Source organism: Patagioenas fasciata, chromosome 11 (assembly GCF_037038585.1).
Source record: "Patagioenas fasciata isolate bPatFas1 chromosome 11, bPatFas1.hap1, whole genome shotgun sequence".
NCBI classification, from domain to species: domain Eukaryota; kingdom Metazoa; phylum Chordata; class Aves; order Columbiformes; family Columbidae; genus Patagioenas; species Patagioenas fasciata.
In genome coordinates, this window is record NC_092530.1 from 19,856,054 (window position 1) to 19,874,885 (window position 18,832).

The following is an 18,832-nucleotide window of genomic DNA, read 5'->3' on the forward strand; positions in this document are numbered from 1 at the left end:
TCTTCGGAATGAGGCAGTTATTTCTTCTTTTACATGGCTCAGAACTGACTGATGGGTTTTTAAGCTATATCTGCTCCTGGCATAGACCCCAGGGGAGAAGGATTCAGGAGGAGAAGAGGAAAGGCTAGCAGGGAGGCTGGGAAATGGTGCTGAGAGGAGAGCTAGAGGGGAAGTGCTGATGAAAAGGATGCCCCGAACAAGTGGGGAGGCTGCGAGGGTCACTCCTGGGGTGTGGAGGGGCAGAGAGCCAAGGCTGGGCTGGGCGGAGGGCGCCCCGGGGCGCAGCGGGCAGAGCCGGCTGCATAGCGGGGGGCGGAGGGGATGCTTGCGGAGCAAGCCTGGGGGATGCTTGCGGGGAACCGGGTGGTCATCTTGCAGGGAGAGGGGGCGTCCGGGCACAGAGGGCAGGGTGCTCGGGGGTGGGTGCCGGGGCCGGGCTGGCCGGGCTGGGTGCCGGGGCGGGGTGCCGGCGGCGGCTGCCGGCACATTCCGGGCAGGCGCACTGGGCGGCATTGCGAGCGCGGAGCCCATGGAGGTGGCGGGGCCGCAGCCGGGGCCGGGCCCCGCGACGGGGCCGCAGCCGGGAGCCGAGGAGATTGACATGTCCCTGGGTAGGTCCGGCGGGGTGAGGGTCCCTGCCCGGGCGGCAGGGTCGGGCCGCGGGCGTTCAGAGGGACCCGACCCAGCCCGGGACTCCGTGCGCCTCTTTGGCCGGTCCGGCACGGGGCTGATCCCGGCCCGGGGCTCCGTGCGCCCGGCGGGGCCCGGGGGTTTGTTTTGTGCTTGTGTGTGTCGCGGCGCTGTGGGTAGGGGCAGGCAGAGGAGCGTGGTGTGGCCCGGCAGTGTTCCTGCCCCGGGTGTGTCTGCACCTGATTGCGGTCGAACGGGACCGGGAAGGAAAAGGTGAAGAAATAGCCGGGGGCGGGGAGGGAGGACGGATCACGGGGTGCTTTGCTGGCAGCACCCCGTAACTTCAAGGGGGAGAATGTCAAGTGCCGCGGGTTGGGAGAGGCTTACGTAAATGAGCCTCTATTGAAATAAAGATATGAGACGTATCCTCGGGTATGCAGCCTATTTATAGCAGCCTGCTCGTGATGCTCGCCATTCCTCTGGCACTGGATATGTGAACTGTGCATAAACAACTGTCCTTTTATTAGCTCTGAAGGCCTGGACTCTGACGGTTGGATGATAGATCTTGGTGGATCTGCTGTGGAAGGAAAGTCCACCAGCACCTTTTATTATTGGGTCAGCTTCCTAACGGAAATCTTGTGTCATTTCTTTCCAGCAATGAGACACTTGTCAAGAATAGAAGATTTCCCACTGCAAACTCAAATTGATCCCTTGGCTGATGCGCCCTTATTTTAATGGTGCTGTGGGGATTTACAGCAATAGTGGGTCTTGAATGTTTGATTTAGCTTTTTCCCATGGTGTTGCACATCCTTTTTGCTGACAAGCAGTACTCCCTTTGCTTTTGCTCTCCCGTAGTTCGTCCCTCAGTCAGACCTCCTGTGTTTCACCTCTATATTCAGTCCAGAATACACCTTACTCAGGGTGGAAGAGAGAACTGGAGAAAAAGAGCCCTGGTGAAAAACTGAAACTTCTGCCATCAGGTGCTTGTTTCTGTGCTTCGAGATAAATTGTGTCTTACTCAATTTAGCAGTCACAGGAAACTGCAAGAGGTACTCTAAAGCCATCCTGATAGATCTAACTCTGTCTTGAGAACATAGGAGTACCTTAAACGACCTCTCAGAATTCCTTCCATCCTTACATAGTACTCCATTACATTGCTCTGTTGATGCCATCATACCTATAGGTGCAGAAGACAGGATAACAACTCAAACCTAAACAAAAAAAGACACTGGAAGGTGACAGACTGGGAACCTGAGCATTCATCTCCTCTGTGTTCCCAGCGAGCTCTTCCTCACACTGTAGATAGCCCACCCTTGGATGCTTACATCCACCTCCCCACAAGCAGGGATGCTGTCAATATGCTTCAAAGCAGCCTGTGCCCCAAATAGCATATGTCCCAAAGGCACACTTAGCTGAGAACATTAGTGTATTCGTACCAAGAACAGCCCCTCCCAGCGTGCTCCCTTCCTGGCAGACTTGATAGAGAAATCACAAAAGCAGTCACGCAGCCTATTCTTAGATCTGCTCTCACTTGTTTTCCCTGGGCTTTGTATTAATTTGGATACAGGAATTTCTTGATAGAAAATGACAAGTCACAGCGCTGGAGGTATGATGTGCTGTTCGCGATAATCACCCATTGAAGGCTAATGGCACTTTGATGCTTCCACTCCAGTGGTTTATTAAGGAGTAGCCACTGCTGGAGAAAAGGCCTGATTTGGACACTTCTTTTCTTGCTAATTTGTTGAATTTAAAACATTCTGCTTGGAGCTTAACACGTGTGACTTTATTACTTGCTAAATATTTTCTGGAAGGTTTGAGGTTAAAAGAAGAAGCTGTAGGAAAATATAAATTAATGAGAAGATGGTCCTTTGCCTTTCCTCTTAATCGGAACAGTTTGAATTAAGAAGACACCCCTGATGTCAGACCAACTCCTTGAGAACTTTGAGCTGTTTCTTGATAGAGCTCCGCATCTAAAAATGGTTTGTACTTGGTGCAGATACCTCAACTTCCAGTGCCATCTTTTAAAGAGTAAAAACACTTGTTCAGGATGGGCATGAGCTTTCAAAACCCTGACAGGTATAGTCTGGATACTGCAGGTAGATCATCACCTTCCTTTGTGTCCTTTGTGCTCTCTGTCATGAAACACAGCACTTCAGTGCTGCTCAGGGGGTGTGTGGCTGGGAAGGACCTGGGTGTTTGACTGGATCTGAACTGGTGAAGCACAGTGGCAAAACTTCCTTAGGAGAAATTTGTGTTGTCTTTTCATTGCTACTAAGATCGTTTTAAACCGAAAGTGTCTAAATCACAGGGAAAATAATTGGTTGTTTCATGCAGGCTCTGCACCTTGGGAGCTGCATTTGCATGGTGTTTTGCGAAGAAGGCGAGAAACATCTTGTAGGTCATGAAAGAACTCAGTACAGTACATTTTCAGAGCTGCCTAATAAGTTTGAGTGAGAGGAGTCCTGGGACACTGGCAGGACATCTCAGGTCCATTTTGCTGCATTTAGGCTGTTTTATAACCCTTTTGTGGTGGGGTGGCGATGAGGGCTCAGAGGTGCGATGCAGCTGTGCCTGGTCCCAGCATTTGTACTGCAGCAGCACAGAATCTGGCTGGTTGCTCTCCTTGTCTGCAGAGGGCTGTGCAGGGGTCCCAAAACATCCTAATGCTGCTGGCTGTGAGCAAGCATGGAAATCAAGTCGATGTGTTCAACGTGAAGCATGAGAGCTGTTTCCCTTGATGTTGTGCAGACCAGTCTATACAGGAGAACCCGTTTTGCAGGGGATATCAGGGATCCCTTGTGCAGTCCTCTTGTATTTGGGATATTCTCCCTTTCTGCTTCACCAGAGAACAGCAGAAGTGAAGAAGTTCTTGCTGTGTGGTTGATATATCCTTATCCAGCTGTTTCTAGGTTGGCTATCTTGAGTAATTAAGCAGGAGCATCTACCCCAGATAGTCAGAAGGACAAGAGTCAGGTCCTGAAGACTGTGAAACTTTAAATACAAAGTAGTGCTGATAATTGTTGTGCACGTTAAATCTCTGCATACTGTTCCTCAAGCCATAGACTTTTATGGCTTCAAGCTTTATCACATACCACTGAGGGCTAGAAACTTGCTGTGTTTTTTTTAAAGCACTGAGGAAAGACATGCAGGTAGCTGACTCCAGGGGATGGGAACTGAAAGGAAACCATTCTACAGCCTCCTGGTGGACCGTGAGTGTTTGCAGGACCATATTGTCCCCTTTGTTGTCAATCGCCCTGTACAAGTGAGATCCTTTCCACACAGCCCTGGCATCATGGCATTTGCTGCACCAAGCTTCCATTCTCTCCTTTGCAAATTTAGGAGCGAGGGGGACATTCATCTCACTTGTGTTTGCATGACATTTGAACAGAGTTTGTGTTGTTTATACATCAGGGACACGTCTTATGCAGGGTGTAGTGCCCCCATCCCGTGTATGGCAGGGGGAGCCTTTGGAGAGGCCATCACAGTGTGGGTGCACCCATGGTGCCCATTCTCCCCGCTTTGACCATCTCTCCCGCAGCCTCCCAAGTCACAGCTTCTCAAAAAAATATGTTTTCTGCCCAGTGCCAAGCTCCTGGTGCCTCTGCAAAAACATGTTCCCTTAAGCTTGTGAGTAATCTGCAGGATCGGATCCCTTGGTGGGACACGGGTCTGAAATCTCTGTCCTGCACATAGTGGATACATGCTGGATGGTAGCACATTCTTAAATAATTTGCTGCACTCTAATCTCCAGCCTGCAGGAGCTGAGTAAATCAATCCTATATTTTCTGAGCTAAGCTTAATCTTTTATTGTACAGCCAGTGTAGCTCACAGAATCACAAGCTCCATTTTTACTGTTGACAGTGGGAATAACTGTTGGCAGAAAGTGTGTGTTTTATGGGTTTCTCCTTTGCCATTTCGATCTAGATGACATTATAAAACGCCACAGGAAAGAGCAAACAGATGCCAGCGCCACAGGGGACAACCAAAGGCAGCAGGCCAAGAACAGAAATTCAGCGTACAGGTACGGGCGGCCCCGTTTCCGCGCCTGGATGCAGAGGAATTTGCAAGGTAGGTGAGCGCCTTGGAATGATGGAGGCCTGCCAAGCTAGAAAACACAATTTCGTAACAAAATACAGCTTTTAAGTCTTTCTCCTATCTAGTTCCTCTGTGCGTATGGATGTACTCGGGCTCTGAATAGCTTTTCTCTCTGCAACAATGGAATATCAGGGCCCTTTCAGAGCATAAATTCATGCATTTCTCTCCCTTCTACCCTCTCATGAATTACTAATTCAAAGTGACTAAATATCTATTCTCTATTCCCTTTTGGCTTTGCATATTTTAATTATGCCTCTTCCTAATACTCCTTTTTTTCCCAGAACACACTTAAATTACCCCTTCAGTAACTGTCTTTGATAGCTCAGTTATTGGAGCTAATTTGTTACTTTTGCCAACCATGCTATTTTTGTCATGAGTTTTTTTATAATACGATGTGATCACACACTAATCTATGTTTGGTTCCACTAGCTTTTATCTACAGAACCAAAGTGATCTGCTGCCTGAAATGCCATCTCTATCAAAATCTTACTTTTTTTTTTTAATTACCGCTAAATCACTTCGTTGAAGACTTTGGTGACATTTTGCAGCAATGTCTTTCCTTAGGGTGCTGTCAGCACATCAGGACAGTGGGATTGCTGGGAGCAGTCCTGCTTGTCTCCAATCTGCTTCCCACTCTCATGTTCTTGGTCTCCACCACATATTGCCTTACCAAGAATCATTCCGGTTCAAAACAGAATGATGATAATTGCCCTTTCCAAATTGTTTTTTCTGTCAAAAACACAGGCTTTGATATTCTTCCACACTCGAGAGACTACTGCGTGCAGAGTCAAATAAATCCAACAAAATATTTTTATTAGCTATTCCTTAGAAATGAAAACTTTTCTGTTCATTTATATATTTCTTTCCGCTAGTCTTAGTATTTAATAGGTTTTGAGTCTGAATTCAGCCCTGCCAAGGGCAGAGACCCACCATGTTGTGGGAGCTAATTTCAGTAGCAATTTTGGGAAGCTCAGCATAACTGGGAATTTAGCCCATAATTCTCTGGGAACTCATTTCACTTTGGTCCCTGCTGAAACACAGTCCCTTCTGGGCTGAGACGTGATAACCGTTATCAAAATGACAATCAAAACAGCCCAGCGCTGTAATGACAGAGCATGGAGAAGGGTATTACACTGATTAAGCCAGCAAGAGAATTTGTGCAAGTGAAATGCTGTTATCCCTCCTGGAATATGGCTTAAACCATCTCCCCAGTCGGGGAAAGATGATTTTTAATGGTAAGAAATTTGAATTTCAAATCTCCTTGGAAAAAGAGTCTGTCAGACATCAGGGCTTCTCCCCAGACTGGATTTACCGGGCAGAGGTGCCTCTTGGCCAACCCAGGTGTGCTGAGCACCAGGCTCTGAGCAGGTACCCCAACATCGTGGGGGTCTTCCCCAGCTGCTGGTGCTCTGGGGTTTTATTCAGATGTTCTTTCATTAATGAACACCTGCCAGACTTTTTGCAGAGATGGAGCCTCCTATGTGTTACACTTCAGGATACACATGACAGAGCGAGGACTTGGTTCCCAGCTGGCGTGCACGGGGTACCCCTTGGAGCCAATGGCTCCGTTGTTAGTTGTTTGCACTGGCTGCGACATGCCTGAGTGCACTCCCGAGCAGAGGCTCTCTAATATGAACTGACTGACCGGGGCATGAATTTCTGGTCTGGGCTGCCTTTTGCGTCAGTCCCTCACATCGCCCCGCTGAAATACCCAGGGAAGGCAGCTGAGCTCCGTCTGTCCTGCTGCAGAGGAGGTGTCCTCTCCAGAGTGCAGGAGAGCTGTCTTGTGGGGCTCAGTGGCCCATGGGCAAACAGACAAGGGAGAGGGACAGGCCCAGGGTGGTTGTTGTAGGGAATAAGAAAGAGAAAAACAAACTGTGGGGACAGAACCAGGAGGGAGAAAAGGGGCATTAAACACAGAGAGACCACATCTGGTTAAAAAGACACAGATGGCCAAAATTCAAGTGTTTGTTGGGAAAAGAACATTTAAACACCTGCACTTCTCCTGTGGTGAGAGAGCATGGTTTGCAAAGAAAATTACTGGCCCCACGGAGCCTGTGAACAGCATTGTGTTTTAGTGAGCGTTCCCAACCAGGACCGTGGGCCACAGGGAGTGAAACACCCCAATGTGCTGTTTGGGAGGTGCTTCCCATGGGCATGCCCTCCTGCCCTTCTTGTTTTAGGGCCAGAGCAGCTCAAATCATCTTCACCTGTATCCCAGTGTAACCAGCCCATGCTGGCATCGATGGGTGTCACACCGTGTGGCTGGAGCCTTCATTAATCACTGCAGTGGTGGCCCCTGACAGCAATGTCACCGCTGCCTCAGAACACTTCATTTCTAATTGCTCCAAGTCATTATAAATTGCTGTGATGTAGGAATCAATGGTATAGGATCAATACATGTGTCTAACTGCTCTGTGGTTTGTATCGGTGAGGTTCTGCTGTATGGTGCAGGGGTTTAACTGTGCTCTTGGTGCCCTCTCCCATGTACTGCTTTATCCCTGATTTATCCACCCCTCTGACTATGTGTGCACATTTCACTGGTATAGCAACTCGGAGAATGTCTGCTTCATTAGGACTACAGAAGTTTATCATGTGAAGTAATTAGGTTTTAATGCACTGTGCCTCCATCTGAGGGAGCGCTCTCCTCGTGCTCGACACTTTGGCAGACTTCAAAATCATAAACAGCCTTAGGGAAAAACGTAAATGCAAGATGGGCTGTGAGTGTATATGTACTGTGCAGGTACATAAACCAGCAGAAGGTACCCCCTTCAATATATGCAGTAAATAAGGATATGTCAAGGTAAATATATATATATATATATATATATATATACACACACATAGAAATTACAGTTCAGTCTTCACTTATCAAGTGCTATAATGTGAGCACTCAGAGCTATTTCAGGCTGCTGTGGGGTTGACTTCTGGATGCTCATGTAACTTGTGTACCTATATCAAAAGGATTTTCTGTTTCACAGCTCATAGCAATGTGAGCCCTGACAACAGATTGACAGGTTTCCTGATGCGAGTGTTCCTGCCTTTATTAGGAATCGGAATTATGGAATTCTTTTCTATATTCTTTCAAATCAAATGATGTGTTTGTCACTCCTGCATATAATAAGAATGTTAGTGAAACATTGGAGAGATAAATTATTTAATATTTTGCAAAATCAATTTACTTTTCTGGAATAAATTAACGCAATTCTTGCATCATTGTTTATATAGAGACTCCTGTAGCATATTAAGTTAAACTTGTAATCTATTTGCAAAATTGTAATCATAAATCAAGTTTTGAAGGATGCTAAAATAAGAGTTTATTTTCATAGGACCTAACCGTTTTAGAAGAGGGTTTGGACAACAACAATACAATCGGAGGCAATTCAGGAATACTGTGCCCGGTCCCAGGAGAAGAGCAGCTGCTGCATTAAATGGAGTGAGCCCTTTAAATCGCCAGGCATCAGCTCAAGAGGTAGGGGATAAGGAAGGTACAGCTGTTCCCAAATGTCATGTAGAAATCAGCTGGATTTTATGATCCTGGATCACCCCAAAGAGCAATCTACATTAAAAATTTACAGACATCTTTTATATGCCTGTGCACAGCATTTGTATGCATAGGTGAGTACAGACACATGCATATAAAATAGCAATTTTCCAGTTGGTTTTATAAGCTTATGACTTGGCATATTTTTACTGAATCGATTCCTATGGGTTTTACAAAAAAAGATTTTTATTTAAATGTGTTCTTAAAAGATGTAAAAGTATTTCCATAAAAACAAATTCCATGTCATCTCATGGAGGAGTTATGTTGAGATTCACCGTTATTTGTCCTTCACCCAATGCATTTTCCAAGGTTCAGTGAGGTCAAAGAATAGACTGTTGTTGACTTCAGGTGACTCTGGTTCAGAGACATACTCTTCACTAGTAAGTGGGGATCTCCCCAGAGACACAGATTCCCAGTGCTATGACAGCCATGGGTCAGATTGCCCACATTCTTCTGTATAAAATGCATTTTTTTTATTCATGGCTTTCACTTTTTCAAGTTTAAATGTTTAGACCACGTCTTTGCTCGAAAACACTTAAAAAAAAATAAATGTTTCATTTCATTTTTAAGCTATTTTTAAGACTCAGGAGATGGGATGGAAGGTACATGTTCATCACTAAAGTGATTCTTACAGCTTTGTTCTGAGTACCACTGATATTAAAGTGACTTGGTGTAGAAGGTGGAAATCAAGCAGGTAGATAGTCCTTTGTAAGAGGGAGTTGTTTTTTGCTACACTGATGGAAATCCACTCAATTAGGAGGTCACATATGCCCAGTAAGCTTTTAAAAAAACAGCAAAGTGGTGAACATGATGGCACATTCAATGGCTATGTCTGGGGGGTATAAATAAGAGAGCCCTAAACTGAGCAGGCATGTGCATGGAGAGTGGTTATTCCTGAAAATAAAGACTACAGTGACTCAGATATTGAGAGTGGCTGGGTATTAACAGAAAGTAATAAGCAGTTGCTAGGAGGCATAATTCTACAGTAGCTTCCATTTTACAGAAATAAACCAAGTGGGGAGAATGTGGAAACACATCTCAGTTAGTGGATAGTAACAGTGATGGTGGTTGTCCCGCAGAAATAAATGGGATGGAGTCTGTGGCAGTTTGTGTAGGTAACTGCAGGAGGACCTGCACTGCTGAGCTGTCTTCTGACGTGCTTCATGCTTCAGGGCTTGAACCAGGCAACTTGTGTGTCCAAACAAGAAACAGTCAATGGCTGAAAAGAAACATGAACAAAACTATAATGCTTGGTTTGTGAGAGGTTTGCTCTCTGTAGACTAATTTTTTGGGGAATTTCTGCACCATTAGAATGAAACGTTCTTCCTGATACTCATGCTTTCATGCTCAGGAGCTGAAGCACACACACTGATGGTTGACAACAGTGTATACTGAATCCAAATGTTGAGACTACAGCAACACTGCTTGATAGAAATATTCCTGTTGTAGATACAGGAGGCTATGGAAGAGACCAGGTTTTAATAGATTTAGCAAGGAACCACTTTCCCATCAAGAAAATATCAAAGAAGAAAATAAAAAAAAAAGCACTTTCAGCGCAGAGTTCTTTTGTTGCAAGACTGCAAAAGGAAAACTGGTTGGGAATGAGAATACAGGGAATGCAGAGCAACAGTGCAGGGCTGAGCCCGCTTTGAAGCAATTGCAAGTGGCACTGGACACATCCGAGAGCAGTGAGGGAACTGCTGCGGTGTCAGCATCACCCCCTGCACCTTGGAGCAGGCTGGGTTTTCCCCTAGACAGAGCCAAAGAAAATGCCAGATAAATGCACTGGCTTTTCAGACAGCGGCAGTCAGCGGAGGGAAGGACGGTTGGTCGTGTGCCGTTGCTCACACTCACTCCTTTGTTGTGCGAGGTTGCAGCACGAGTGGCAGCTGCTGAGCTCTTACTGCTCTTTCAGGGCAACAAGAACAACGATGCTTTCGCCAAAAGCAGCAGCAACGGGCAGCCGGAGGGACGGCGATGGCCACCCCCAGGCCCCAAGAGATTCAGAGCGGCTGCTGCCAGCACCAGTGCCCCAGTGAAAAGGTAAAATATTTTGTATTTTGGGCTTTTTTGGTTTTGTGTTTTTGACTCCCTGTGCAGCTCCTGGGGCTCTGCTCTTGGTCTGCACCAGCTGGGAAGGGCTACAGCCGTGTGCTAATGCAACGTGAGAAAAATACCCCTGGGTATGTTAGGAAAATACCTGGAAATAAAACAACCTTATGCTGATAGTTAATAATTCAGGTATTAGATGTCATTTTATTTTAGAAAGCATGGAAAATGTGACCTTTGTGTTTTTATTAAACATTTTCCTTGGTCACTTTGGTGAAAACTTTTGATGGGTGAAATAGCATTTATTTTCATGAAGACAGGAAATACAGATTCCAGCCATAAGGGATAGGCAGGGAGAGGGAGTCTGTCCTGGTGAGGGGCTGCAGGAGCAGATGCTGCACCGCGGGAGCTGTGGCAAAGGTTGCCAGGCACTGGGGACAGTCCCGGTTCTGGCTCATTGTGAGGAAGGAAGGAAGCTCTCTTGCAGTCCTGTTGTTCTCAGCTCTGAGTGGAGCAGGGACTGAATGACCTCCAGAGGTCTCTGCTGACCAGACTTTTTTCTATGATTTTCTTCCACGATTTTTTTTTTTTTTTAAATGATCAGAGTTGAGAACAAACAGAACCTGTTATTTCATTTGAGCAGAAAAATTAGTTCCTCGGAAAGTCTTCGCTGACAGAAAACCTGTTGGGCCGAACGAGTGAACTGTGTGGTAACACACAGCCTCATTTGCTTCTCATCCTGCTTTTTAATACCACACTGGATTACATATTTTAGCATAAAACTTTAGGAGAGACCTGCGACGATATTCGACCATGTCCTTTTCTCTCTTTTCCTATACCAGCAGGCCTTTCCTGCTAAAGAGGGGACCAGCGTTCCAGCAGAAGCAGGCGCAGCAGCGGTTCTCCAAAGCCAACTTTCAGAGAGGGGTCAGTATTGAGACATTTTTTCTGTAACCTGCTGATGGTGACAAGCCTTCCGTTCTACCAGCTTTTGCCCAGTTGGGTCTTTGCTTCCAAAAGTAACTGGGGGAGATGGATGATTTTTACAATTAATATGTTCTGAGGAAAGTACAGGCAACTTGTAATGTAGCTTAATATTCTGGCAGCTGGAAAATAAAGCCTGAAGAGGTGATAAAAGTGAACCTTACAGCTTATACAGCAGCACAAGCAGGGCAGAGTAGAGCCACCCCATACACATCCTGTGCCAGCAGGAAACCCAAGATTAGCAGATTCCTTGACAACATGCAATGAAAGGGCTATTCAGATACACCAAATGAAATAGTGGAAAAGGAGTCATGGTTTCTGAGAGCTAATTCTTGAAGTATTTTTTTTTTTTAATATATTTCACAGCAGATGGATGCTAATAGAGAAGGGAAACCACCAAGGAGGAGAAGGTAATTGGTGAACAAAGGCACGCTGCAAACACGACGTGCTCTTTCATGCTCGAATCGAAGCTGGATACATCTCCCTGTCTCGGCAGGTGGCAAGTGAAGCCCAGCCCTGGAGCAGTTCTGACGGTTTCTGTGGCTAATCCCCAGGCGGGCCAGACTGGCACGTAAGTAAATGAGATGATTTGTTAGGATGCAAGCCCTACAAAAGCCGTTGCCAATCCCTTTAGCATTATTGCAGCTTCACTTCTTCTATAATGAGTGCACAATGAATGGTTCAGACCAAAAATGGTTAGCAAATGATGTCTCGTTCCCTTCCCGGCATATCTGAAAGGAAGTGGTAATTACCATACAGCTCGTTCATTATCTAGAGTGAGGAGAAATGAAAGTGCTGGCAGCATGTGGGAGGTGGCAGGCTGGTTGTGCTCACTGTGGGGTGTCACAGGGAAGAACCCATGCACCCTAAAGGGACGTGTGATGCTCAGTGTGTAAGGGGAACGTGGGGGCTGGAAGGGGATGGCTTCACCTCTGGGCTGAGCTGGTGCAGCTGTAGGACCCGGCACCCAGCTAAGGGCAGAAAGGAGGGTGAGTGAGGGCACTTGGCATCTGCTGCACACAGAGAGCACCCCAGGATAGACTTGATGTGACACAGTCCCCAGTGCTGGAACTCTGCCCACACAGCAGCTCTCCTGGCACCCTTTACACAGAATCACAGAATGGTTGGGGTTGGAAGGCACCTCTGGAGATCATCCAGTCCAACCCACCTGCTAAAGCAGGTTCACCAGAGCAGATCACACAGGAATGTGTCCAGGCAGGTTCTAAATGTCTCCAGAGAAGGAGAGTCCACAGCCTCTCTGGGCAGCCTGTTCGAAGGCTCTGGCACCCTCAGAGTAAAGAAGTTTCTCTTCATATTCAGATGGAACCTCCTGTGTTTCTGTATGTGCCTGTTGCCCTTCATCCCGTTCTTGGGCATCTCTGAAGAGAGTCTGATCCCATCCTCTTGACACTCACTCTTGAGATATTTATAAACAATTATAAGGTCTCCTCTCAGCCTTCCCCAGGCTGAACAGACCCAGCTCTCTCAGCCTTTCCACATATGAAAGATGCTTCAGACCCTTCATCATCTTTGTAGCCCTCTGCTGGACTCTCTCCAGTAATTCCTTGTCCTTCTTAAACTGGGGAGCCCAGAACTGGACACAGTACTCCAGATGTGGCCTCACCAGGGCAAAGTAGAGGGGGAGGATAACCTCCCTTGACCTGCTGGGTCACACTTTTCTTAATGCACCTCAGGTACCATTTGCCTTCCTGTCCACAAGGGCACATTGCTGGCTCATGATCAGCCTGTTGTCCACCAGGACTCCCAGGTCCTTCTCTGCAATGCTGTTTTCCAGCAGGTCAACCCCTAAACTGTACTGGTGCCTGGGGTTATTCCTCCCCAGGTGCGGGACCCTGCACTTGCCTTTGTTGAATTTTGTCAGGTTCTTCTCTGCCCAGTCATCCAGCCTATCCAGTCTGTTCAGACTGACCCAGGCTGCTGTGAGATACACTATGGGACATACAGGGCATGCGGGTATCTCCTTTACTCCTTGCTGGCTTGCAGACGATAGGAAGTGAGCTGCCTTAGCATCCTCAGTGACTGCAGATCTGTGCTTTTCCCAGGCCCAGATCCAAGCGCCCGTTCCTGCGACGCCAGAGGCCCCCGCCGCACACAGCCAAGCCCCAGCCCAAAGGAGTGCCGCTGAGATTCAACTTCCGCGCAATGGCCAACCAGGTAGAGGATCATCGACGGGACAGGCAACACCTTGCACCCTGCAGCAGCCCTGCCACTAAGCTGTTAACATCACGCTCAGGTTTTTGGGGCTGCGAGTTGGGTTTATCTCGCATAACCCGGGAGAAAAGTCCTGTAGCCGTGCTGACTGGGCTGCTCACAAAACTGGAGGCGCCTGAGAAGACTGTTCAGCAACTACAAAGTCAGCCCAATTTTCCCCAGTCTGTTGGCACCTCTTGGCCTGTCCATGTGCTTGCCCAGAGCAGGGACATGCTGCTTGTCAGCAGTCCTGGCCAGGGCGGACTGTTTCACTGTCAGTGCTCCCCACTCCTCAGAGACACATGGCACTTCTGGGCTTTGCTCTCTCTTTGCTTTGGTGACCTCGGTGCCACATTTTACACTGAAGTATGGTGCAAGAGCCCTGGGGCAGGTCAGAAATCCTGCTCCACCTTCTTCATTGCCAGCATTTCTTGTCTGGATGGTTTGGTTTTACTTGATGCCTTGTGCTCAAATGCCATCTGCTTGCTCCTGTTCTTGCCAAGGACGCCCGGTGTCTTGGGGCTGGGCGCTGCTTGGAGGTTTTCCAGCCGCACACAGTCTGTCAAGCTCCTTGTCTCCATGTGCTGAGTGGTTTAATTCACTAACTGGCTGCAAAGCACCGTCCTGACTGATGGGCTCTAATCAATACCCCGCTACAGTTTGGCTGTGCTTTGCCATGAGACATGGGACTGACTCACTCTCCGTTTCCCCTGCAGACCAGCCTGACGCTGGATGAGAGGTTCTCTGGTCTGAGGAATAAGAGGCGCTTTACAGCAGCCAGGAGCACCGGCCGGAGGGTCACCATGCCTTAGCACCACGTGCTCATTACAGGGACTGCCCAAAACAGTCCAGGCCCCATAATGGGCAGCTCAATAAAACTCAATGTATTTCCTCTGAGATAGCTAATTTGGCAATGTGCCGTCTCCTTCCTTACACGCAGAATGAATGAGTGATTTCGGGCAGAGATGAGACAGGAGTTGAGTAGGGGCCAGAGCACAGGGCAGGTGTGACATGAGCAGGGTGGTGGAGGAGGGTGAGCTGAGATGGATTTGCTGGGAGCGCTGTGCCGAGGAGCTGTGGGGCTGGCACCAGCCCTGCTCCCCTGCCAGGGCACCCTGTGCTGTCTGGGGTGACTCCCAAGAGGGAGGGGGGACCAGCTCCAAGCCATACCTGTGGAGCCTTTCCTGTGTTGTGCCATGGGTGGGACAGTGTTGAGGACACTGTGTCTGCCCACATGGGATGCAGAGCAGGGAGCAGAGCATCTGCAGGGCTGAGGGATGTGTCCCAGCAGTGGCACTGGTGGAGATGCTCCAGCTGCTTGTGTTCCCCAGCATCCACCTAGTTGCCCAATTTGTTGTGCGTGCAGGGATGCCTGCACAGAGGTTTGCAGTGTAAGACCCCTTCATCCTGAAAACGTTCTCGCTCTGCCCCGACAGTCAGGCCTGAGCACCTTGTATTTCTATTTGGTTTGCTGTGCTGTTCTGACTGCTGCTGCTGGCCTGGTTGTGGGACAGGGTGAGACGTGCCGTGCCACCGGAGTGACTGTCCTCGGTGCGGAGCACAAACAGGCAGCGCCAGCCCAAATCAGGTTTTCCAGTGCTGCAGTAGTTCTGCATTAGGGATTTCGTAGTTGCAGCTCCACCTGTGCTCAAAGCACTGGTATAATCAAACTAGGAGCTGCAGAAGGGAGGCCAGGATCTGCAGCAGTCTGATAAACATTGGCTGAGATGTTAATGAGCTGGGTCTAGACATTTATTAACAAAGTCCTGCACCAACCGTGAGTCAGTGATCCATTCTCCACCCACTACTGCAACCCGGCACCGAACACACTGAACACAGCCTGTTTCTGAGCTCTAAGCTACAGTTATTAAAGTAAATATTTGATAGGCTGCTTTACATTGTACACGAAGTGTCTTTAACAAGAGACTGGACTTGGTATTGGTTTTATAGGAATGTGTGAGATGTTGTTAGTTGATGAAGCAGTGATGTACGAGTTCAATGCACTGAATAAAAAACTAACTTGTCAAATGTCATCTCCGTTTATTTCCCTTCCTTTGACAGCCTTTTGGGGGGATGTTCGGTCTCTCAGCATGGCGCTGTGGGACACAGCACCCGAGGCCACATGGGGGAGGCCATGGTCCCCATCAGTGCACATCCGTGGGCAGAGGGGGACAGGCCTGGCCACACAGCAGTTTGCTGCTCCAAAGCTGACTCCAAAGCACAGCCAGAGCAGTGACAGGTTTTCAATAAGTATTTTGTAAAATCTTTACTGTGATCTCTTGCCTGTAGTGTTATTGGCAAAATTATCAGAGCAGACCTGACTCCAACTATATGCAAAGTGAAACAAATGCAAATTGACTTCCAGGTTAATGAACTCAGGAGAAGGTATCATCCCTTCATTCTGGATGTCATGGAAGATAAACAAGAAGTGCTGTCACAAATGCCAATATCCCTGATTTCAGCTGCACCTTCACTATAAATATTGACAAAAGATGGTAGACTCGCTAAGAAAACCTGGTCACCCCTTAAACTAAAGGGATGGAGTCTTTCAGTCCTGAAAGAACAGCTGACTGTGCAGCATCCCCGTGGTGTTCAAAGCGCACCCTTATACTATTCTCCAAATACAAGTTTTTCAGCAGTCTGCACCTTATATTTTTTTAAGTATTCTTTAAAATAAAATTGAGGGTTTATTAATAAAAACTGCACTTGTTTTCTAGCTTGATTGCCCCCCAGGGTCATGGGACTGCATGCACAGTAAAAGACAAAACAAGCTTTGCACAAAAGGGCACTGAATTTATACGTAGCAAAAAGGTATAACCATTGTACTAAAAACATATTGGGAGAGGGCACAGAGTCAGTTCACTCCAACAGGCATAAAATACCCCCTTCTGCCACAGTACTAAACCCACAGAATAATCATCTCTAAAATTATCCCTGCTGTCATGCACAGGGAGAGCTGCTGCGCAGAGCCCAGCAGCTTTTTGGGCAGGGTGTTTCTGTGACGCAGCTCAGTGTCTTTAACCATCGCTTGGGAGATTTGTTTGTCCAGTTGTGTTGTCTCTTATGGTTCCTGTGGCAGGGTCTGGTGCCACACACATCCCCTACCCAGACGATGGCAGCAGGTGGCTGTTGGCTGACACATTGCTGGGACAGCTGCTCTCGGGCTGGGGCCACCAGGAAGGGGCAGCTATTGCAACCTGGAAAACAGTTTTACTCTTATTTCATTCGGGCCAGCCAAAGTGATCTCCAGAATAACACCTCTGATGGTATCCAAGAGGTTTAAAAATGTAGGAGCAACTGCACAGGATGAGTCCCCATAGTGCATCCCAGGGGAGAGGGGACACCAGCACCTGTGTGTCACCCCAGTCAGTCATTACACTGAACTCACAATGCGGATGATTTCTTTCTTCAGTCACTTCAGTCATTGTGTTTAACAGCATTTGGTGGGGTTCTCTTCCACTGTTGCTTTTTGCTGTTCGTTTTCTGTCTGCCTGTACCTCCAAAGGCCAGCATTACAAGTGAATATTCATTCCCTTACACTCTTTGCAAGTTATAGACCCGTGCTGTGTACTCCCTTGCTTGCTTCCTTTATAGAAGAGCCTTGCTGTATCTACTTTTCCACTGCCTGGAAGCTGATCCATCCCTCTGGTCACCTTTGTACCTTTTCTAGCTTTGCTACATCTACTAGAGACAGCAGAGATGATATTTGAGATGGATTTATAGGGAAGCTCTGCTTTGTTTTCTGTTCCTCTCCTAGTAATTCCTAACATTCCAGTTGCTTTTTAACTCAGAATAGCCTCTTGGCGTAGGAAATGGTTAGGCACATTTATATTGGTTTAATGAAACATTAATGAACGTTTTCTGCAGAAACCAGTCTGGAAGGCCACGTGTCATTGGTAGAGAGGGCACCTGGAAAGGCTGGCTGTGAGAGGATGTGCCCAAGGGTCCAACTTTCCCATCTAAGCACTAGCACTGATGTTTGGTATTTTCTTAGCTGTGCATAGGATGTCTGGTTTGATGCTAAAAGTGATCTTTAATGAGCTTAACAGATAGGGGGTAGCAGGCCAGCTTTCCCTGCAAATTTCCCCGTTTGTCAGTTCTTGCCAATTTTAGTGTCGTATGACCAGGAGGAGATGTGCATCAGATTACTCCCCAGGATTTTGGGGCATACATATTGCCAAGCTGGCACAAGGCAGCGTCCCAAAGTGGTGCCCCAGGACAGCATGTCAGTGCGGGCCTCAAGAATAAAAACATGTGGTTTGGGACAGACCTGTTGGTCAAATTCATCCTGGTAACAAAGCAGCAGCCAAGGCATCACAACCAGGGACCAACAGTTTCTCCTGCTTTGCATGGCAGTCCTTGTGCTGGGATTTGTCAGATTGGCTGCAAAATAAAATCACCGCCCAGACTCGAAGGTGCAGGGGGATGTGTTGGAGGAGATGGAACCTACTGTCAGCAGCAGGAGTTGTTCATTTTTAGGGGTCCTTGGAGGAGGGATTCAGATAGATAGAAACTACAGGCAAAATGTTTAAATGGAAACCTGAGATCCAAACAGCATCTCAGGCACTGCGGTTCCCTTGCGGGCTGGAATAAACTGAGCTACAAGCAGAGCATTTGCCATGCAGCAGCTCAGTAGCAAAGACAGTCACAACAAGCTGAGAAAAGACACTCAGATCCCTAGGCTGAAATGTGAGGGGTGCCCCAAACTGGACCCCAGACAGCAAAACAACCTGGAGGAGGGAAACAGTCTGTGGAAGGTCAAACGGTACTTTATCAACTAACTTATTTCTGAACAAATCAGCATGCTACCTGAGCACAGCACTAAGTGAGAAAGGGATATAGGCAAGTGCTACAAACCTGAAGGATTTACCACAGTTTCATGCGGATCAGAAAAACTAACAGCATCCCCCAGACCGCACTGGGCAACCCCAGCCCCTCCAGTTGAGGTGTTGAAAAGGGCAGAATGCCCTGTTTTCATGGTTAGCCTTACTCCAAACCAGTGTTAGCTTTGTCAGGAACCCACACTCCATGATAGGTGCAGAAACTTGGCTCCATTTAGCACCCTGGAAAAAGGATAGCCTCTTCCAGAATCTGACTAACAGGCCTTTAACTTCCATTAGCAATACAGAGAGTTATTTTTCCCCATCGCAGGTTTCATTCACTGAAGTTTGATTCCCACTGTTCATCTGGATCAACTCTGACCGTTTTTATAGGCAACATAACATAAAGTGCTAAAATGAGGAAGCAAGAGGAATAGAAAAATCAGATTTGGGCTTTATCCACTCAAGATCAGAGGTTTAGGATTTAGCATTAAGCCAT

General features: G+C 47.5%; 1 protein-coding gene across 2 annotated transcripts; it reads left to right on the plus strand.

Annotated features, from left to right (window-relative positions):
• Nucleotides 1-482: 482 nt before the first annotated feature.
• Nucleotides 483-15,546, plus strand: LOC136106535 (UAP56-interacting factor-like). Of its 2 annotated transcripts, none has more exons than XM_065846886.2 (9): nt 483-611; nt 4,555-4,698; nt 8,055-8,197; nt 10,185-10,312; nt 11,161-11,245; nt 11,669-11,712; nt 11,799-11,873; nt 13,366-13,477; nt 14,230-15,546. In XM_065846886.2, the coding sequence occupies exons 1-9, from the start codon at nt 530-532 to the stop codon at nt 14,323-14,325; spliced, it is 909 nt and encodes a 302-aa protein (XP_065702958.1). In that variant the 5' UTR covers nt 483-529; the 3' UTR covers nt 14,326-15,546. The 2 variants fall into 2 exon arrangements, with proteins under 2 accessions (XP_065702958.1, XP_065702959.1); XM_065846887.2 differs by having other exon boundaries at nt 11,672-11,712.
• The last annotated feature ends 3,286 nt before the right edge of the window (nt 15,547-18,832 follow it).

Coding starts and splice junctions, on each gene's coding strand:
- LOC136106535 (XM_065846886.2), top strand. CDS start 530: ATGGAGGTGGCGGGGCCGCAGCCGGGGCCGGGCCCCGCGACGGGGCCG. Junction 612..4,554: donor GGAGATTGACATGTCCCTGG/GTAGGTCCGGCG, acceptor ATTTCGATCTAG/ATGACATTATAAAACGCCAC. Junction 10,313..11,160: donor ACCAGTGCCCCAGTGAAAAG/GTAAAATATTTT, acceptor TTCCTATACCAG/CAGGCCTTTCCTGCTAAAGA.